Source organism: Gouania willdenowi, unplaced genomic scaffold (assembly GCF_900634775.1).
Source record: "Gouania willdenowi unplaced genomic scaffold, fGouWil2.1 scaffold_119_arrow_ctg1, whole genome shotgun sequence".
In the NCBI taxonomy this organism is placed as follows: domain Eukaryota; kingdom Metazoa; phylum Chordata; class Actinopteri; order Blenniiformes; family Gobiesocidae; genus Gouania; species Gouania willdenowi.
Genome location: NW_021144867.1, coordinates 192436 through 214600, shown reverse-complemented (window position 1 = coordinate 214600; position 22165 = coordinate 192436). Strand labels below are relative to the sequence as shown.

The window sequence follows — 22165 nt, the reverse complement described above, 5'->3', positions numbered from 1 at the left end:
GTTAGCTGCTACATGTTTAGCATTGAGGTGCTAGCTGCTATATGCTACATGTTTAACATTGAGGTGCTAGCTGCTACATGTTTAGCATTGAGGTGCTAGCTACTACATGTTTAGCATTGAGATGCTAGCTGCTACATGTTTAGCATTGATGTCTAGCTGCTACATGTTTTATTATTTTTTTTTTCGTTTTTATTTAAACTAAACTTAACCCCCAAAAAGCACAGCAACAATTTTTCCTCTGGTTCTAATGTTTCTTGTGTTGTGGTCTGTGCATCAGTATTATGGGTATACCGGGAACACATGACATGAGAAAGGTTCCACGCTGTTTAGAGTGCAAAAAAAAGGCAAATTAAGTGCATTATTTTTTATTAGTGTGTTATTTTTCTGGAATTAATTAACACAATAAAGTCCCAGCACTAGTTATAATACCTTATGTCAAAGCCCAACGAGGGACACGAGTTGGAATTTAGCAATAGATATAAACTCGTTGTACAGAACATCATTTAGCTTTAGCTTAGATTTTCTCATTTTAAGTTTTCTGTTTCGGTCATTAATTTTCCGTCCGGTTCATCTCCAGTAGAAACACTTCTGGTTTCTTTGAATAAACTCACATCTCCTCCTCCTTTAGTCTATTTGTCTTTTTAAACACTCTCTGCTTTGATCTTAAACCACCATCACACCCAGTGACAGTCCTGTATGAGGACCATAAGGAAAGGACTGGGCCACAGGTCTTACTGGTGCTGGAGGCCCAGACTGTGTCCCTGTAGGCAGGCCAGTGTGATCACAGGTGGAATGTAAAGCATGTGTGTACGACCACAACTGGAACCAGATAAACAACAATCAGGAACTACGCTGTACTAGAAAAAGATGGAACCGCTGGGGGCCACATGCAGACCTCAGACTCATTTTGCATGGAGTAAACACACAAAATGACTTCAAAAACACACAGCGAGAACAAAAAGAATACACAAAATGAGAATGAAATACACAAAATGAAAAAATACAGGATAACAAAAAACATGAAATTACTCTAAAAACGACTTTAAAAACACAAAATGACACAAAAAACGTACAAATTAAGAGTCAAATTAAAATATACAAATTAACGACAGAAACGCATAAAAAGACATAAAAAACAAACAGGATGACCAAAAACAATACACAATGTAGGATTGCAAAAAACATGTGAACACTTCAAAAACACACAAAAATTACTTCAAAAATACAAAAAGATACAAAATCGCATAAAAATTAACAATAAAATATGAAATGACAGAAAAAACACTAAACAACATAAAAACAAACTACAAATTAAGAGTAAAAATATACAAAATGACAACAGAAATGCACAAAATGACAAAAAACACAGAGAGCAACTTTTGAAATACAAAATGACAATAAGACACAAAAATTACATTAAAAAAATGAACAAATTAAGAGTAAAATATATAAAATATCATCAAAAACACACAGAACATTAAAAATATATAAATGACAACAAAGACACACATGACCAAAATAATCCAAACATATCCAAAACCAGACACAGTTCCTTTGTTGTTTCCTGTGTTAATGCTTAGATTGGTTGTTATTCTAAATATTGATCATGTGACCCTCAGATCAGATACAATCACACGTTTGTGTTGATATTGTGTTAAAAGTTGTTGATCTTTGTGTGTCAGACCAAGTGTTTGTTCATCAAAGAATGAGAATGGAGTGTGTGTGTGTGTGTGTGTGTCCTGGTTAATGTGTATATGACATGATACAGGTTAACAAAAAACATACAAAATTAGACCATAAACACACACAAACGACTTAAAAAAATACAAAATGACAGAAAACAACCTTAATAAACCTTCAAATTAAGAGTGAAAAATATAGAATCACAACAAAAACACAGATAACGACATAAAAGTAGTGTGTGTGTGTGTGTGTTTGGATGTGTGTGATGTGTGTGCGTGTGTAGTGCGCGTGCACGTACGTACCTGATCCGAACGCCTTGGCCACGAGCCACGTGATGCTGCAGCACACCTTAGCTCTGATGAAGTCATAGTGATCGATACTAGTGATGGCGGGAACGATGTAGGTCTGCCTCACCCCTCTGTCCCCCATCATCATCCTCACTGTTTGTGTGTTTGTGTGTGTGTGTGTGTGTGTTTGTGTGTGTGTGTGTGTGTGTGTGTGTTTGTTTGTGTGTGTGTGTTCACTCTACAGCTACAGCCAGTGGTGAAGATCTGCTCCAGTCCCGGACTTCACGTCCTCCTCCTCCTCCTCTTCCTCAGTCTGTCCTCCATCACACACACACTGACACACCGAGGAGGACAGACGGTCTGAGTCCAATAGTCCATGTCCTAGTCCTCCTCCTCCTCCTCCTGCTGCTGCTTCTTCTTCTTCTTCTTCTTCTTCTTCTTCTTCTTCTTCTCCTTCTTCTTCTTCTTCTTCTTCTCCTTCTTCTTCTTCTTCTTCGTCGCTCCCTGCGCTTTTCCTGCCGCACTCAGCAGAGGATGGAGCGCAGCGCGCATGCGCGACCCACCCACCCCAGTCTGCGTGATCGTGAACAAATCTACCAACATTTATTATGTTTATTCAAATCCTTTTTCACACACGTTATGTCTGAATAAAAACATGAAACAGAGACATACAATTTTCATCACTTTTGTTGTTGTTTTGTGTTCTAATTTCACGAGTTTTTGAATTCATACTCTGTATTTTTAAGTAATTTTGTGGGGGTTTTTTTAAGTTTTTTTTTTTTTTTAGATAATTTGTGTATTTTTAAGTAATTTCGTGTGTTTTTAGAATTATTTTCTATATTTTTAAGTAATTTTGTGTGTTTTGGAGATTATTTTTTGTATTTTTCAGTAATTTCGTGTGTTTTTTGAACTTTTTTCTATATTTTTTAAGTAATTTTGTGTGTTTTGGAGTAATTTTCTGTATTTATAAGTAATGCACGTGTTTTTGGAGTAATTTCTTTGTATTTTTAAGTCATTTTGTGTGGTTTTTGGAGCAATTTTCTTTAATTTTGTGTGTTTTGGAGGTAATTTTCTGTATTTCTAAGTAATGTGTGTTATGGAGTTATCCTTCTGTAATTTTGTGTGCTTTTTGAGTAATTTTCTGTATTTTGAAATTATTTTGTGTGTTTTGCAGGTCATTTTCTGATTTTTCTTTTTTTGTGTGTGTTTTTGATGTCATTGTCTTTAATTTTGTGAATTTTTGGAGTCATTTTTTGTATTTTTAAGTAATGCTGTGTGTTTTTTGAGTCATTTTCTGTGTAAATACAATTTTCTGTATTTTTCTGTAAAGTCTTTTTGTTGTCATTTTGTGATGAAATGTGCTGATTTTGGAGTCATTTTACATGATTTTCTTGTGTTGTGTATCATTCTTGTTATTTTGTGGGTGTTTTTTTGTCATTTTGTGTGTTTTTTAGACTCAATTTGTGTGTTTCTCTTGTTTTGCACATTATTGCTTATGTGTTTTGTGTTTTCTATTAATATTTTGTGTATTTTTCCTATTTTTGTTGTTATTCTTGTTTGTGCTTTTTGTGTGTTTTACTGTAATTTGTGTATTATTGTTGTCCTTTGTGTGTTTTTGCTCTAAAGCGCCTGAGTTTGACACTAATGATCGATGTTGTGTGTATTTCTGTTAATAATCAGTCACATTTCTGTTATTGATCAGTGAGTGTTTTCGATAAGTGTAACACTGCTGCCCTCTAGTGTCTAACAACTGTATGTGTACTGCATTGGTCCACTGTGTACATTTGTTCTCCTTTAGTGTTTGTTTGGACTTACGTCGTGTATTTTCTTTTTTGCTCTTTTGTGTATTTTTGTTGAAATCATGTGTATTCTTTTTTTTTTTTTTTGTCACTGTGTTTTTTGTTTTGTTTTCATTTTGTGTGCTTTTGGAGTTATTTTGTGTATTTTGCTTGTCCTTTTTGTGTGTTTTAGTGTCATTTTGTGTACTTTTCTTGCTATTTGTGTGTTTTGGAATCATTTTTTATTCTCTTGTATTATTGTGTTTTGATTGTCCTTTTTGTGTGTATTTCTGTTGACATGTGTAGTTTTGTTATTTTATGTGTTGTAGAGTAACTTTGTGTATTTTTCTTGTTTTGATCTAATTGTGTGTGTTTTGGTCTCTTTATGTTGTTTTGTTGCTGTTTATGTATTTTTCTGGTAATTTTGTGTGTTATTCTTATTTTGTGTGTTTTTGGAGACATTTTCTGTATTTTCTTGTTTGTCCTTTCTGTGTGTTTTGGTGTCATTTTGTGTCATTTTATTGCTGTTTATGTAGTAAACTTTGAGTGTTTTTCTTGTTTTCTGTGTTTTTGATGTCTTTTTCTGTAATGCTGTGTGTTCTTTGAGTTATTGTGTGTCCCTTTCTTGCTGTTTTTGTTGAAATGTGTGTTCTAATTTTGGGTGTTTTTAGTGTAATTTTCTGCATTTTTCAGTCTTTGGGGTCATTTTGTGTTTTCTTGCTTTGTGTGTATTTTTCTGTTTATTTGAGGATGGAGACGTGTTTCTGCCTCTGAATAAAGAGCGACACTTGTGTGTTTGTGTGTTTTATTGGCTATTGTCTCCTACACACACACACACACACACACACACACAGTTTTAGTGTCTTTAATGAGGAGCATTCACTCTGCTCCGTCACCCCCTGCTCCTCTCACTGTCATCTGGGAGTCGTTCCCGATCATGACGTAGTTGGCGTTTTGAATACAGATGTTAGACTGATGAGGCCACTGTGAGGCCCCGCCCCTAGCCCCACCCCTAGCCGTGTCTTCCAGTGAGAGCCTGAGGATGTTGTGTGGAGTAGAGCTCCTTCTTTCCTTTGTCCATGTTATTCTCTGTCTCCTAATGGTTGCTGGACTCATCAACTTGAGGACCTTCTTGTCAAAGTTCTTGTTCTCCTCCAGAGGAACAAGGCTGCTCAACACAAGGGGCAGGTTCTGAGGCTCCAGGGCGTTCCTCCTGGGCAGCAGAGGGATCACCGTGTTGAACTTGTGCTGCTTGTTGATGGAGTTCATCAGGGCCATGTTGGTCTTCACTTCCAGCAGACGTGACGTGTTGAAGTGACGCGTGAGCAGCAGGAAGGAGAACGCGGAGTTGTTGACGGCGTCCTCCACGCAGGCCAGTGTGTGCTTCCCGGGGACGCAGAAGTCCTCGGAGAACGTGGCGCCTTCACATTTGATGATGGTCTCTACCTTCTCCTTCAGCCTCAGCGCCGTGTCGGAGTCCTCACGGGCGTGGAAGATCACAAATGCGTAGAACACCTCCTCTTCCTCTTCTACCTCCTCTTCTTCTTGGGTCTCCTTTGGTAGCAGAAGGTTCTCCTTAGTGGGTCCAGGAGGTTCCAGGGGCGTGGTCATGTCGGGGAGACCTCCTCCTCCTGGTTTCTCCTGCTTAATGGAAGATGTAAATGGAACGCTGATCTCCAGCTGACTGGGGTACGAAGGTGGGGAGGTGATGGCCTCACACGGACCACTTCTCGTCACTATCAGAGTCCCGCTTCCTGGACTTCCTGGTTCGGGCTCACACCTGAGCTGGGACCAGGATGTGGTCCACTCTGTGAGCTCAGGTCCACACACATATTTGGCCTCCTCCATGAACGCACAGTAATGTGGACCCTGGTCCACGGAGGAGAGGGCCCTCCTGTAGGCCGCATCCCTCACTTGATGACCACACAAATCGTGTTCTGACAAAACCTTAAAGACACGGGCCAGCGCCCTCAGAGACTCAGAGCTCACATCCTGGAACCCAGCGCAGCGTTCCCCTAAACCTCCAGGACTCAGTGTGCTGGTGGTGTCCAACAGGCGGTTGGCGATAGGGTTGGTGTCCCTGAGCAGCAGCAGCTGGTCCATGGCCTGCTGGTCCCTGTGGAGGACCAGGAGAGTCAGAACCTGGACCAGCCTGTCCTCAGGGGTCTGGACCAGCATCAGAGTCAGGCTGAGGAGACGGTCACGAGGAGCCTGAGACAGGACGTCCAGCACGTCTCTGAGGGCCGTCCCTGGTCCCCCACCCTCACATTCTGAGTGACTCATCATCAACCAATCACAGTGTCTGTGTCACTCATCAGGAGCGTCAACCAATCACAGCGGCTCCTGGAGTCCAGCAGGAACCACACGACTGGAGGCGGACATTCCTCTGGATTAGAAACACACACACACACACACAACTGTGAGTCACCGACTGTGAGTCAACTACTTCCTGCTCCAATGAGGAAGTAGCCGGTGTTTCTGTGTGTGTGTAGTGTATAGTAACACACTAATAGTTACACAATAATAATGACACACTAATAGTTACACGATAATAATGACACACTAATAGTTACACAATAATAATAACACACTAATAGTTACACACTGACCTGCTGTGTGTAGTGTGTGCAGTTCCACCTCACGGCTGCGGCAGCTCTTCACATGCACAGACACGATGATGACGTCACAGCCTGTAAAAGTACAGGAGCTGATGAGGGACAAACAAGAGCAGGAAGTAAAACTTTACATAAGAGTTTCATTGGTATCCAGAGTCTGTGATTTTTAAGTTTTTTACCCCCCGTTTTGTGCCAATCTGTGTATTTTTGTTTTGTTTTTGTTGTCACAATGTGTGTTTTTGGAGAAATATTGTGCATTTTGAGTCATTTTGTGTATTTTGACTGGTTTTTAAAACATATGTCTTCTTTTTGTGGTTTTGTGTTAATTTTTTTACATTTTACAGTAGATGTTTTTTGTTGTTGTTGTTGTTTTTTTTTTTTTTTTTTTTACATTTTATGGTAGTTGTTTTTTTCTCTCACTTTCTGTATTTTTGTAGTTTTTTGTGTTTTTGGAGTCACTCTTGTGTATTTTTATTTTTATTTCTGTTGTTTCTAAATATATATATATTTTTTGTCGTTTTGTGTCATTCTGTGTGTTTTTCATTTTTAGTTGTCTTTTTGTTTGTTTTGGAGTAATGTGCATTTTTGAGTAATTTTGTGTACATTGGCTGTTGTTTTTTTTTTAATATTTTATTCTTGTGGTGTTTATGTTTTATTGTCATTCAGATTTTTTAGATTCATTGTTTCCTATTTTAGTTGTTGTTTTCTTTATGTTTGTTTCTCATTTCGTGTATTTTTGTGTTGTTTTGTTCTTTTTTAAATTGTCTTTTAGTGTCTATCTGTGTTTTTTTGTTGGTTTTTTCTAGTCATTTTGTGTGTCTTCTTGTTTAGGTTTTGTGTGTTATTGTAATTTTGTGTTTTCGGGGTCTTTTTTCTTTTTTGTTTTTATGTAGTTTATTTTTCTCTCATTATTGGAGTCACTTTTGTGCATTTTCACGATTTCATTTCTGTTGTTTTTATGTATTTTTTTTCTTTGTTTTGTGTCATTCTGTGTATTTTTGTTGTTATTTTGAAAATTTTACCACATTTTTCAGCCAACTCTATGTGTTTTTGTTTTTGGTTTGTATTTTTTCTCCTCATTCTCTTTCCTTTTGACGTCGTTTTGTGTTTTTGGAGTTCTTTTGTGTATTTTTAAATCCATTTCTGTGTCTTCTTGTTGTGCTTTTGTGTTTTATTTTGTCATTTTGTGTTTCTGTACTCCTTTTTTGTAATTTAGTTGTCATTGTGTTTGGACTGTTTGTTCTGTATATTTTTGCGTTATGTGTATGTATTTTTGTTGACTTTATGAACACTTTTTGTCGTTCTTTTTCATTATTTTTGCACATTTTTTTTAGTTATTATCAAACAAACCTTTATAAATTTAATGATAAGCTGCTTATTTTCCTTGAATATTTAGAGAAACTCTCAAATATTTAAATATCATCAAATTGTAAATTTGTGGAAAATTAACTGTATTTCAAATCACAAATGCGGTCACAGAAAAAAAAAAATAAAAACAGTAACATCAATGGGGAAATGTAACCAGTATAAAGAATGTTAAACACCCGATGGTATGAAGTGTAATACTTCCATTCACCTGCAGGTGCTGCTCTAAGCTTTTATTTCAGTTCATTTCATTGAGTTCATTTTTATCAATAGTAAAGTTTTTCCTCATTTGTTGTTCTTTCTGTTCCAGGGTTTGATGTTTAATGATAGCCAAAAAGGATCTTCACTTCTAAATTACATCTTTGTGTAATTTTTAAAGGACTTTAGTGGTATATTTTGCGAAAAATTGCGGGATTTTATAAAAAATGTAGGTCCGACTGCCATAATGTGATATATACATGTAAATGTGGAGTTTTAATGAAATAGGAGGAACTGAGATATTTTCAACTAAATATTTGTTTTCTCTTGGATTTTTACTTCTCCTGCAGGCTGATTTGGATGCTCCAAAGGCCCGATTTGGCCCCCAGGCCTTGAGTTTGATACATGTGCCTTAGGGGTTTAATGAAGGCTGAATTGTTTTGTTGGTGCTCTAATAAATATGCTGGTTTTCTGGACGTAAATTTACATTTATGGATATGAAATTTTGCTATAATTATCAACAAGTTAATTATGTAAGAGATAAACATTCATTAGAGGGAACGTATTCAGAATATATGATTGTACAAGATGAATAAATCTTTTCCAAAAATGTCACTGAGTGGCATCGGTGCTTTTTTCATAGATCCATACTCTGGTGATTGTGACGATACAGGAATAAGATATGGAGGAAGTATTTCAGACAGAGTGAGAGAGAGAACAACAATAAAGAAACCGTTCAGCATTAAGAAACAGATATTCACCCACAGTCTGTTTTTAGAGACAGGAGAACATGCAAATCAGCGTAACACAGGAAGCTTCACACACAGAATAAATCCTGGAAGTTTGTGCATGTGGAGCTTCCCGGAGAACCTGGAACCTCCACCCCACACCTTGAGGACCATGTGAAGCTTCCCAGAGAACCTGGAACCTCCACCTCACACCTTGAGGACCATGTGGAACTCCCCTGAGAACCAGGAACCTCCACCTCACACCTTGAGGACCATGTGGAACTTACCTGAGAACCTGGAACCTCCACCTCACACCTTGAGGACCATGTGGAGCTTCCCTGAGAACCTGGAACCTCCACCTCACACCTTGAGGACCATGTGAAGCTTCCCGGAGAACCTGGAACCTCCACCTCACACCTTGAGGACCATGTGGAACTTCCCTGAGAACCAGGAACCTCCACCTCACACCTTGAGGAACATGTGGAACTTACCTGAGAACCTGGAACCTCCACCTCACACCTTGAGGACCATGTGAAGCTTCCCGGAGAACCTGGAACCTCCACCTCACACCTTGAGGACCATGTGGAACTTCCCTGAGAACCAGGAACCTCCACCTCACACCTTGAGGACCATGTGGAACTTACCTGAGAACCTGGAACCTCCACCTCACACCTTGAGGACCATGTGGCGCTTTCCTGAGAACCTGGAACCTCCACCTCACACCTTGAGGACCATGTGGAGTTTCCTGGAGAATCTGGAACCTCAACCCCACACCTTGAGGACCAGGTGGAGCTTCCCGGAGAACTTGGAACCTCCACCTCACACCTTGAGGACCAGGTGGAGCTTCCCGGAGAACCTGAAACCTGCACCTCACCCCTTGAGGACCAGGTGGAGCTTCACAAAGAACCTGGAACCTCCACCCAGGAACTCACACAACTCAGTTCTTCATTGGTCCAGGTACCAGAAGACCAAAAGAGTCCACAGACCCAATGGAAGTTTCTGATGAAATTTGCTGTCTTTTTTCTTGTAAAACTATAATATCAATGTTAAATGCAAATGTAAGATTTAAATGTGGAATTTTAAAATAAATGTTAAATCCATCCATCCATATTAGGGGTCCAGTGCATACGTTACTTCCCGATACTAAACAATACGATATACATAGCGATACAGTATATTGCAACATCAATAATTACAAAAAGGTACAAAATACAATTTATTAATTTTTTTTATTTTAAACTTGCAAGCCGACAGTGGGAATGGATATGTGAATGTTTGTGCACTGGAAATGCAATCAAATTTTGAATTCTTTATCCAATATTTTTCTTAGTTCAGATTTCTTTGTAAAACAATTATTAAATCTGTGTCTGGACTGAAAATTACAAGTGTTTGAAATAAGTTATTTAAAAAAAAAAAAACGTAGAATATTGAACCACAATTCAGTTCTTTTGTATAATCTACAACAGAGACTCTGAGCGTCGGCCCATGGAAATGTCTTCAAGGTGAAAAGTTTTGAACTGACCCTTTTGAATCACACGTTTATTTTTACCCACAGATGAGCTTTTTATTTGTCTTATTTCCTCCTTTTTAAAGAAACCAAAACAGATTTAATTTAAAGAAATTGTCCTTTAATCTGCAGCGTGACAATAATAATTCTGCTTTGATTCCAGGATTAATGAGAAATCTCTTTAATTCCAACCATTGGCCAGTGCTTCTGCTGCTGCTGATTCCTCACGTCTCACAAATATGAGCTTTATTTTATTATCATAAAGTTTAGTCTCATCCTCTGTCATAGACCTACACACAATAGATCTGGTCTTACGTCCTGATGGGATCATATTGATCACATCACTGTTCAAATCAATGAGCTCAAAGACGTATCTTTATAATAAACACGTTTCCACATCCTCAGAGATGTTCACACATTCCTGATTTGTGTTAAAATAAGCTTATTTTTGTGATAAGTGGCCTTTAATTGTAATAATAGGGATTTGACAGTAACGGCAATTTTTGTCATAACCCACATTGTTGTCCCGTTAACAATGCTATTGCTATGCCATTTTTATTTTTATTTTTACGTGTATTTTCTTCATCATAACTGACATTTTTACAGTGCTACACTACATTTTTGTCATCATAACCAAAATATTTCAGCACAACCAAAATAGTTAACCACCGCTTCTTCTGTCCCAACCTAACTCACTCTCCCCTGTTCCTTTCCCCCAGGTGTAACACTGGCCTCTCTTTTAATACTCAGTCACTGTTTCATAGCCGACATATTTTGAACATTTAGCTCATTTTTCTTACATTTGAGACATAAATGAATATAAATCTGCATGTTCTATATCATTGTTAAAATATGTACCATGAAAAATAAATGTAAATGTAAATCTAAACGTTATATCTAAATGTTAAATGTAAATCTAAATGTTATATCTAAATGTTAAATGTAAATCTAAATGTTAAATGTAAATCTAAATGTTAAATGTAAATCTAAATGTTAAATGTAAATCTAAGTGTTGAATGTAAACCTAAATGTCAAATAGAAATCCAATTATTAACTGTAAATCTAAATTTTAAATGTAAATCTTAAATGTTCAACGTAAATCAACAATAAATATAAATTTAAATATGAAATCTAAATTTAAATGTTAAATCTAAATGTAAAATCTAAATCTAAATGTTAAATTTAAATCTAAATGTTAAATCTAAATCTAAATGTTAAATCTACAGTAAATGTTAAATGTAAATCTAAATGTTGAACATGAATCTAAATGTTAAATGAAAATCTAAATGGTAAATGTAAATCTAAATATTAACTGTAAATCTAAATGTTAAATGTTAATCAAAATGCTGAATGTAAATCTAAACAGTAAATGTTAAATAAAAATGTGAAATCTAAATGTTAAATGTACACCTAAATGTTAACTGTAAATCTAAATGTCAAATGTAAATCTAAATGTTAATTGTACATTTAAATGTTTAATGTAAATCTTGGTTGCCAAGTGTAAAGCTAAATGTTTAGAAATGATGCAAAGTGGGCAGGTCAGCCCACAGGTCAAATTTGAACATATTTAAATGAAATTTGATGAGCTGATAGACGATGTCAAAAGAAAGAACAAGTACGATTTTGGAGATGACTGTAATCATCGTTCTTTCCTTAGCAAACATTTTTATTGTAACCAACATGTTTTAATGATCATAACATGTTTTGATTTTTGTAATCATAATTTTTTTATCTTAACTGAAATGTTTATTATTGTGTCTTCCAATTTTCTCACCGTATCTCACTGTATTCGCCCTTTTCGTCGCTGCAGTCGTTGTGTTCCTGAGGATGAATCTAAGGATGATCTCTTCGTGGCTCTTTGTTCATTAAAAAGTTTCCAGTGAAACTAAAGAAAAGGTTTATTTTAAGTCCCAGAGGAAAAAGAATCTGAGATTATTATTTCTCTCTGAGTGTAGAAACGTCTGCTCTGTGACCTCAGAGCGACTCAACCACAGTCGACCAGAGCGACTCAGCGTTCCCATGGGGTTCATTTAATGTGGATTTACATCAGGGGGAACTTCCTGTCAGCGATAAACTATTGACTGTAGCAGCGCTCTGACACCTCCTGTGCTTTTAGGTAAATGTTATCAGTAATAGAATACAATTATAATACAGAGAAAATTAAGTCAAATAATGCGTACTATGTCACTTTATTGTATTTTAATAAATGCTGAGAAAAGTAAGGGCTGATTGACCTCAAACAGAATTTTAACCTTTTTTGAAAATAAAATATTTAAAGGTGAATTAAATCCCATTGGTTTAAAATATCATATAAATCTAAAAAAGAGTGTAAAAATGAAAAATTAAATTAAATTTAAAAAAAAAAGAGATGAAAAAAAATTTGAAAAAATTATATATATTTTTTTAAACTCGAATTTGCAACAACTCGTCTTGAAACAAAAATCATTAAAAGTAAAAAAAAATTGTAACTGAAGAAAGCGTGGGTGAGTTCATGTTGGCTGTTGGTTCTTGACTTCTTCTGTGGTTGTTGTGTTATTGTGTTTCTTCTTGTGTGTGTGTGTGTGCGTGTGCGTGTGTGTGCTTGTTGCACCTCACAGGTGAAGATCATCTCTGATTGGCTGCTGGATTCTCCTCAGAACGTCTGAACTCTGTGAGTCACACTTATTAATCACTTTTCATTTATTCTCTATAACATGTTTTCTGCACACAAAGAAAAGTGTGTCATTGTTACACATTTTCACCAACACGACTCAATTGTTTTCCATTTGTTCTTTGGAGGTGAATCAACTCTGTCCTCGGTTTAAAGCCATGAACATGAAGCTGGACTCAACCATGTGAGGGCACTGTTGATCTGATCTCACACACACACACACACACACACACACACACACACACACACACACACACTGACAACTTGTCACAGATTACAACACCCAGCTATTTTAACTGAAATATGAAAAAACAGTCCACACGCTTGGTTAGCTTAGCATGTAGCATGTAGCCGCCCTTCGATGGGTTTCCTCTCGACCTTTGAACCCTGTCCTTCCTGCTCCTCAGGAAACAGACGGTGTCCCCTGAGTCAGTCTGTCCTCATAAAGCAGATGTAACGGACATCAGAGGAAGAACAGAAATGACTGTTTTTGATGTAAATCTTTCATTTCTGGGTCAAACGTCCTGTTTGTGTGTCACGACGTTTGCTCTGCACGTCACACAAAGTGTGCGACAGTGGCGTACAACACACACAGTTACACACATTGTCTCAGTCATGTGTTCTTCATCATGAAATCAGTGTTATACTGAATAAACACACACAATGATACACAACAATGTTACACAAAGTGGTTCATATTAAAGAGACACAAAAATACACAGAAGACAAATAATTCCTTAATAAATAATTAGTCCAACACACACGCACACGCTACTTTTCTTATTAGAAAAGTTGGATTAGAGCAGACATGGGCAACAGGCGGTATGGGGGCTACACGTGGCCCTTGGTCTAATTTTGCGTGACCATTCACAAAATGACTCCAAAAAATGCACAAAACAATTATAAAAACAATTTTGCCAACAAAAAGAAGCACAAAAATGTAAAAATAAATAATAAATTAAAAAAGACACATAAAAAGACAGAACATACACAAAATAACAAAAAAAGAAATAAAAAATGACTCCAACAACACACAAAATGACAACAAAAACTAAGTTAATTCACACACTGTTCCTTTGTAGTTTCCTGTTAATGCTCTGATTGGTGGTTATTCTACTGCTGATATGAATGTTGATCAATCACATGTATGTGATAAAGTTTCCTGTCTGTGTCAGAGTTTGATTCCGTCTCTAACTACTTCTTCTTCTGTGTGTGTGTGTGTGTGTGTGTGTGTGTGTGTGTGTTCGTCCTCTAAAGCTGATAAATGTGAAGTGACTGAACGATAAATCTCTGCCTCTGGTTCTAATTATCTCTGTGACATCCATCAGCTGTCATTAACACACACACACACACACAATCATTTTTCTTATCAGTATTTCTATCATGTTTGTGCTTTTTTTGTTGTCCTATTGCATTTTTTTTTTTTGGTCATTTTGTGCATTTATGTTGTTATGTCCTATTTTGTATTTTTTTCATCAATTTTCTTGTTTTTTTGTGTCTGTCTTTGTCATTTTATGTTGTTTTTTTTAATTGCGTAGTTTTGTCTCATTTTCTGTGTTGTTGGAGTAATTTTTGTGCTTTTCTTTGGTGTGTCTTTGTGTGTTTTTTTGTTGTACTTTTTTGTACCTTGTTGTTTTTTTTGTGTGTGTTTTCAGAGTAATTTTGCTTATTTACTTTGGGGGCCGCACAAACCATCAATCACTGACCAAAGATACCTGATCGTACGCTGAGCTCAGCTGAACCTTGTTGATCCTTTGTGGAGTGTGCATGTTCTCCCTGAGCTTATATAGTCATTTGGATGTGTTTGTGTGTTTATTCTATTTTTTTTTTCTTCCTTTGGGACAAAACCAGCCAGAGAAATGTGTCTCACATGGAGGCTTCACACCACCTGATGTGTGTTAATACACACAGACACACATGTAGCACCTTAGACACACACACACACACACACACTGAACAGTATCAGGAGGCAGCAGCAGTGTGGGGAGACGGAGCAGAACAACTTAATTTGTGCAGTGCCAGAAAACATCAAGACCTCGTACTGTCATTAATTTGCCGCTCGGACTCTGCACACACACACACACACACACACACACACACACACGCGTTCACGCACACATTCACTCACATGCACACGTTCACTCAAAGCAAATCATAGAGAGCATAAAACCAAACGTGGTGCACCAGTCAGACTCCTGTTAGCTCACACTGCTGCACCGCTGTCATAAACGAACATGTTTCCATGTTATTTGGTGATTCAGGATCATCATTCCACTCCATCATCATTTTAGTTCATCTGTTGAACCAGTGAAGAAGAAAAAAAACAGTTCTTAAAAAACAAGTCAACTTTAATTCCTTTTGGAAGAAAAAATGTGACTAAAAACATTGAAGAGTAAAAAACAGAAGAAAAAGAACAGAAGTGTTCATCAGCACAAAAATAAAAACCTTAGAGCAGACACATGGGCAACAGGAGACCCTCAAAAACACACACATTTAAGGAAAAATATACAAAGTGACTCCAAAAACACACAAAATGAAAAAAAATACACAAAATTACCCCAAAAACAATACAGAATTACAGAAGTACCAAAATGTACTGTTTGACTACCTGCTAAGCTAACCCAAACATGTGTGACTGGTCGTTACATGCTAAGCTAACCCAAACATGTGTGACTGGTCGTTACATGCTAAGCTAACTTAAACATGTGTGACTGGTCATTACATGCTAAGCAAACCCAAACATGTGTGACTGGTCGTTACCTGCTAAGCTAACCCAAACATGTGGGACTGGTCGTTACATGCTAAGCTAACTTAAACATGTGTGACTGGTCATTACATGCTAAGCAAACCCAAACATGTGTGACTGGTCGTTACATGCTAAGCTAACTTAAACATGTGTGACTGGTCATTACATGCTAAGCAAACCCAAACATGTGTGACTGGTCGTTACCTGCTAAGCTAACCCAAACATGTGGGACTGGTCGCTACGTGCTAAACGAACCAAACAATTGGGACTGGTCATTACATGCTAAGCTAACCCAAGCATGTGGGACTTTTTGCTACGTGCTGAGCTAACCAAACAATAACACTCTCCTTGGCTGACAACAAGTCTGACAGAGATTTAGTTATTTTTTCTCGTTGGAGCGTTGATTCCTAAGCTAAGCTAACCCAAATATGTAGGATTGGTGGCTATGTGCTAAGCAAACCTAAACATGTCAGATTGGTGGATACGTGATAAGCTAACCCAAACCTGTGGAACTGGTTGCTATGTGCTAAGCTAACCCAATTATGTGGGACTGGTGGATATGTGCTAAGCTAACCCAAACATGTGGAACTGGTTGCTATGTGCTAAGCGAACCTAAACATTTGGAACTGGTTGCTACGTGCTAAGCTAACCCAAACATGTGGAACTGGATGCTACTTGCTAAGATAACACAACCTGTGGGACCAGTGGTTACATGCTAGGTCAACCCAAACATGTGAGAGTGGTCGCTAGTGCTAAGTTACCCCAAACATGTGGGACTGATCGGTACATACAAAGCTGACCCAAACATTTGGGACTAGAGACTATGTGCTAAGCTAACAAACATGTGGCACTGGTTGCTACATGCTAAGCTATCCCAAACAGGTGGAACTGGAGGCTAAGTACTAAGCTAACCAAACATGTGGGACAGGTTGCTACTTGTTAAGCTAATTCAAAGTGTGAGAGTGGTTGTTATATGTTAAGCTAATGAAACATATGGGACTGGTTGCTACGTGCTAACCTAACCAAACATAAGATAAGATAAGATCAGATAATCCTTTATTGATCTCACAATGGAGAAATTCACTTGTTGCATTTGGCATTCAGTAAGATCACTCAGGGTGTGCAGAATAGACAAGAAATGTGCAGACAGTTAAATAGTAAAAAGAGGTATCTTATGTAAAATAAGTAAAAGCAAACATCTTAAGGGGATAGAGTTATAACAATTAGGAAATAAGACAAAATGCAAATAGAATAAAAGAACAGACTATAAAAACTAGAATATCTAGGTGCAAAGTTTACAGTTCTAGTGCAGGTTGTCAGTAAGTGACGCTGGTACAGGGAATAAAGTGGCGCTGATACAGAGATTATTGCCCGTAGATTCGCAAACGGGGGGGTTATTGCACATGTTACTTTAGGGTCTTGTAAAGTCTGGCAGCAGTGGGGATGAAGGCCTTGCGGTAGTGCTCCTTCTTGCACTGAGGGTGTCTCAGTCTGCCACTGAAAGAGCTGCTCAGCTCCTCCACAGTCCCATGCAGTGGGTGGGAGGTGTTGTCCATGATGGAGGTGAGCTTGGCTAATACCCTCCTGTCCCTCACCTCCTCCACAGAGTCCAGGGGGCAGCCCAGGACGGAGCTGGCCCTCATGACCAGCTTGTTCAGTCTGTTCTTGTCCCGCTCTGTGCTGCCCGGGGCCCAGCACACGGCAGCGTAGTGGATAGCATAGGCTACCACAGAGTCATAAAAAGTCCTGAGCAGAGGCCTGCTCACTCCGAAGGACCTCAGTCTCCTCAGAAGGTGGAGGCGACTTTGGCCCTTCTTGTACAGGGCGTTGGTTTTGTGGGACCAGTCCAGTTTATTGTTGAGGTGAACACCCAGGTACTTGATGCTGTCCACCACCTCAATGTCCTCCCCCTGGATGTTCAGTGGTGAGTGTTTGAGTGACTTCCTCCTGAAGTCGATCACCATGAGATGTTCATCCACTCTCGCATCCTCCAGCTTCCCCCGCAGCAGTGCCGGTCTGATGGTGTTGAAGGCGCTGGAGAAGTCAAAGAACATGACCCTCACAGCGTTCCTGGCGAGCTCCAGGTGGATGAGCGCCCGCTCCAGCAGGTAGATGACAGCATCCTCGACTCCGACGTTAGGCCTGTAGGCAAACTGCAGTGGGTCTAGGTGGGAGGTCAGGGCGACAGGTCTGTAGCGGGCTGGTTCCCTGGCGTGCGCTGTTTTAGGAACCTGGATCACACGGGAGGTCTTCCACAGGATGGGGACCTTCTCCAGGCTGAGGCTCAGGTTGTAGATGTGGCTGAGGACCTTGGAGAGCTGGTCTGAACAGGTCCTCAGCAGCCTGGGGCTGATGCCATCTGGTCCTGCAGCTTTCCTCTGTTTCAGTCGCCTCAGCTCTCTCCTCACCTGGTCCGGTGTGATGGAGAGGGGAGAGTGAGGGGGGGACTGGGGTGGACTCCTGGGGGTGGGGCAGGTGCTGGAGGAAGTCCGTATGGTGGGGGCTGGAGACGTGGGTGCAGAGGGGCTGGAGGCAGGTGAAGGTAGTCGGGGGAGGGGGGCAGTGTCCACTGGGCTGGAGATGAGTGAAGAGATGGGAGCAGGGGGGGTTGGGGCAGAGGGAGTTGGGGGAGAATCATAACGGTTGAAGAGTTTGTTGAATTCATCCGCCCCGCACTGGTCTCCATCAGCTGTCCCTCTGTCACTCTGTCCATGTCCGGAGATGTTCTTCAGTCCCCTCCACACGTCCCGCGCGTTGCCCTGTGCCAGCTTCTGCTCCAACTTCTCCCCATAGTCCTTCTTGGCCTTCCTGATCCTCCACTGGAGCTCGTGCTGGACTCTCCTCTGCTCCTCTCTGTCCCCTTAGTGGAAAGCCGTTTTCTTCCGGTTCAGGAGGGCTTTAAGCTCAGGGGTCTCCCAGGGGTGGTTGTTGGAGAAACACCGTAACTTCCGGGTCGGTACAGTGTTGTCCACGCAGAAGTTGATGTAGTCCGTAATGCAGTGGGTCAGGGCATCGATGTCGTCTCCATGAGAGCTGCAGATCACGTTCCAGTCTGTGGTTTGGAAACAGTCTCTCAGTCTCTCATCTGCCTCTTCACTCTACACTTTCACGGACCTCTTCTGTGGTGGCTCCCTTCGCACCTTGGGTGTGTGTGGGACTGGTTGCTACAGGCTATGCTAAATAAACATGCAGGACTTATTACTACATGATAAGCTAACCAAACTTTTGGGACTAGTTGCTACATGCTAAGCTAACCAAACATGTAGGACTGATTGCTATGTGCTAAGCTAACCAAATGTGAGGCACTAGTTGCTATGTTCTAAGATAACCCAAACATGTGGGATTGGTGTATACGTGCAAAGCTAAAACAAACATTTGGAACTGGTTGCTACATGCTAACCTAACCCAAATATATGGGACTGGATGCTACGTGCTAAGGTAAGATTACCTGTGGGACTGGTGGTTACACGCTAAGTTAACCCAATATGTGGGACTAATGGCTATGCGCTAAGCTAATCAAACATGTGGGACTGGTCGCTACGTGCTAAGCTAACCAAACATGTGGGACTAATGCCTATGTGCTAAGCTTACCCAACATGTTGGACTGGTCTCAGATGAAGAAGCGCATTTAGTGTCTGTAATATGTGGAACAAAAACATGTATCTTCAACTTCTCCCCCAAACGGAAAGATACACAACATGACACACAACACAACACAGACCGTGACTACACAAACACACAAAATAACTCAAAAGAGAAGCAGTCGATGTGAAGAACGATTCCAGCAGAAAAATCTAATATTCAAAGGAAAGAAAAAGCTAAAGTGGATCAGAGGGTGAGCAGCTCCTCTAAAGGCTGTGATTTATTCACCATCACCTCAGTGATTACACACACACACACACACACACGCACACGCACACGCACACACACACACACACACACACACACACACACACACACACACACACACACACACACACACACACACACACACACACACACACACACACACACACACACACACACACACACACAGGCAGTGATTTATTACAGTCGAAACACAAAAACAGCACAGATTACACCCACAAGTGTGTATAGTGTGTTCAGACGGAGGCTAGGGGGAAATTATTAGAGCTTTTTGTCCATTTTTGTGGAGATTTATCAGCTGTATCTGGCAACGCAGCACAGACACCCTTTGTGTAACAATGTTTAAAATAAATACTTACTGTTTTCATTGCATTTTTATCATCACTTTAACTGTAGAAGGAAAAAAACAACACAAAAGAGACAACGGCTGGAGATGCTGGGTTGCCAGGTTGGGCTAAATGTACATGTAGGAGAGATTTAAGAGCATCATAAGAAGACATTATTTACATTGGGTGTTTTCAAACTCAATTTGTGTATTTTTATGTCATTTTGTATATTTTTTGTTGTAAATTTGTGCATTTTTATAGACATTTGGTGTATTCTTTTTGTGATCTTGTGTAATTTTCTGTCATGTTATGTGTTTTTTGTTGTAATTCTGTGTGTTTCTAAAGTCATTTTGTTTGTTTTTCTGTCATTTTGTTTGTTTTATGTTGTAATTCTGTGTTTTTATGTCATTCTGTGAATTTTTATGTCATTTTGTGTGTTTTTCATTGTAATTCTCTGTGTTTTTTGTGTTCCACGATCCATGTGTGTTTTGTTTTGTAATTTCATAAAATTATAAAATCACAAAATCCGACATAAAACTGAGGCCTGCACGCTGCCATGTTCAGTACAAGCGTTGCCAGATTGGGAGAGCAGGCTCCAATCTGGACTGAAGAGCTGTGATTTCTCTGTTTGTTTCGAACCATAATGTGACGTTTGTTTGGAGCCGATGTGAGAGTAAAGCGTTAAACACATTCTGGAGGTTTTTCATGTGAAGTAATGGAGCTAATTCATCTGAATGAAGGCTGAGAATGAGGGAGCTGCAGGAGGAGGAGGAACACAGGGGTGAACGATGACTTAATGAAGGATAAACAAACACATTTTCCTCTCGTTGTTCCTCAGGTGTTTCTACGTCTCACATTAGAAGCTTCTGCACCTTTTCTCATTAGAATAAACGTCTCTTCTCCTTCCCGTAACCATTCTGTGTGAGAGTTATCGCGGTGGTGCAGCTGTGAGGTGTTTCTGCTTCGTATCTCTGACAGACGGAACAGCAGGTGGGTCTTTCTCCTGAGCACAGGAACCAGTTCAGCCGTCACACACCGATCAGCAGGAAAATTCTTCTGTTATTTACGTCTGAGCTCCTTTAAATCATCTAATCTGTGCTTTTAATCAGCAGAGATACCATCACCATGTCCTCACCCGTGGGAATCATTCATAGATCTCAGTAAAAAGGGAAACTGGGTCTATAGTTACAGCTGGAAAACATAGCTTTTTGGACCCATCCATAAAGTCAGCAAAATGATGGTTCATTGTTTTATGAATCTGTGAAAAACACATTTATTTTTATTTATTTGAATATTATCTACTGTTATCCATGAAGTTTACTATTATTTGGGCCATAGTGTACAAGTATAGTCATCTTAAAGATGGAAATCCATGTTTTAATCGGAAATAAAATGAGTTAAAAGTGACCAAAAATGCTGGAAAAGGTGGTGAAATGGGATTTTAAAAACCACAGAATTTGTTTAAATTTTGCAAAAAACGGACAGATAAAGTGGTAAAAAAAAGGGTTAAAAGTGTCAATATTGGAACAATTAGTTTGACTTATGGTATACTGTATCAGAAACTGGAGTATTGCAGCAACAAAGCTTTAAAAGGAGCAAAAATATGGCAAGATGACAGTGATGAAAACATGTTAAAATATGGCACGTTTGGTATAGTTGCAGAAAAAGGGTAAAAATAACCAAAAAAGCACAAAAAATATGCAAAAGAACAACAAAAATTTATAAAAATGAGTCCAATAACACACAAAAAAATTCACAAAATGACTCCAAAATACACACAAAAGAATGACAAAATTGACTATAAAAACACAAAATAAAATACACAATAGGACAATAAAAAAATCACAAAAATGGGTTAAAATATGGAAAGTTTGGTGTAGTTGCAGAAAAACTAAATAAAGCAAAAATGGGCTTGACTTGTTCAGAAAATATTCTTAGTTTCTTGAAGGCATCTGGTGACCCCCTCCAAGTGTCTCGTGACTTCAAATGGAGTCCTGACCCCAAGGTTGAGAATGCCTGGTTTAAAGGAATATGAAACAGAGTCAGAATGAGCGTTAGAGATGTGGAGGAAACGCTGATAGGTTCAGAGACTGATTGATGAATGGATGGTGATGCTAACAGATCAAATTAGCATTGTTTGCGCTGAGCTAACGGTAGCAGCGGCTCTAATCTGTTCCTCTGCTCCCACACACACCATCACTAACGGTCTGATCCTACTCTCTGAATAGTTGAATCCATCTGTCCATCTGTCCAGGCCTGGGGGATAACGTTCTGTTCTCTCTGTAGCAGCTGTAGCAGCTTCTCCAAACATTATCGATGTCTTCAATTAGACTGTTTGATTTAAAAAGCAGAGTTTTTCTCCTGGGAGGAGGAGAGCGTTCTAGTAGCCTCACCTTTGTTAGCCACTCTTCTTCT

At 39.2% G+C, this 22165-nt stretch overlaps 2 protein-coding genes across 4 annotated transcripts in view; both read right to left on the bottom strand.

Moving 5' to 3' along the window:
* camsap2b (calmodulin regulated spectrin-associated protein family, member 2b) overlaps window positions 1-2507 on the bottom strand; it is a 47870-nt gene extending 45363 nt beyond the window's left edge. For all 3 annotated transcript variants that reach the window (XM_028440818.1, XM_028440819.1, XM_028440817.1), the window contains exon 1: window positions 1986-2507. In XM_028440818.1, the coding sequence (XP_028296619.1) occupies window positions 1986-2118 (133 nt within the window). In that variant the 5' untranslated portion in view covers window positions 2119-2507. The remainder of the gene's footprint in view (window positions 1-1985) is intronic.
* A 1963-nt stretch (window positions 2508-4470) lies between these two features.
* On the bottom strand, window positions 4471-6434 carry ticam1 (TIR domain containing adaptor molecule 1). Its single transcript, XM_028440823.1, has 2 exons — window positions 6358-6434; window positions 4471-6134 (listed from the first exon to the last, which is right to left on the bottom strand). The coding sequence occupies exon 2, from the start codon at window positions 6032-6034 to the stop codon at window positions 4628-4630; it is 1407 nt and encodes a 468-aa protein (XP_028296624.1). The 5' UTR covers window positions 6035-6134; window positions 6358-6434; the 3' UTR covers window positions 4471-4627.
* Between the last annotated feature and the right edge of the window lie 15731 nt (window positions 6435-22165).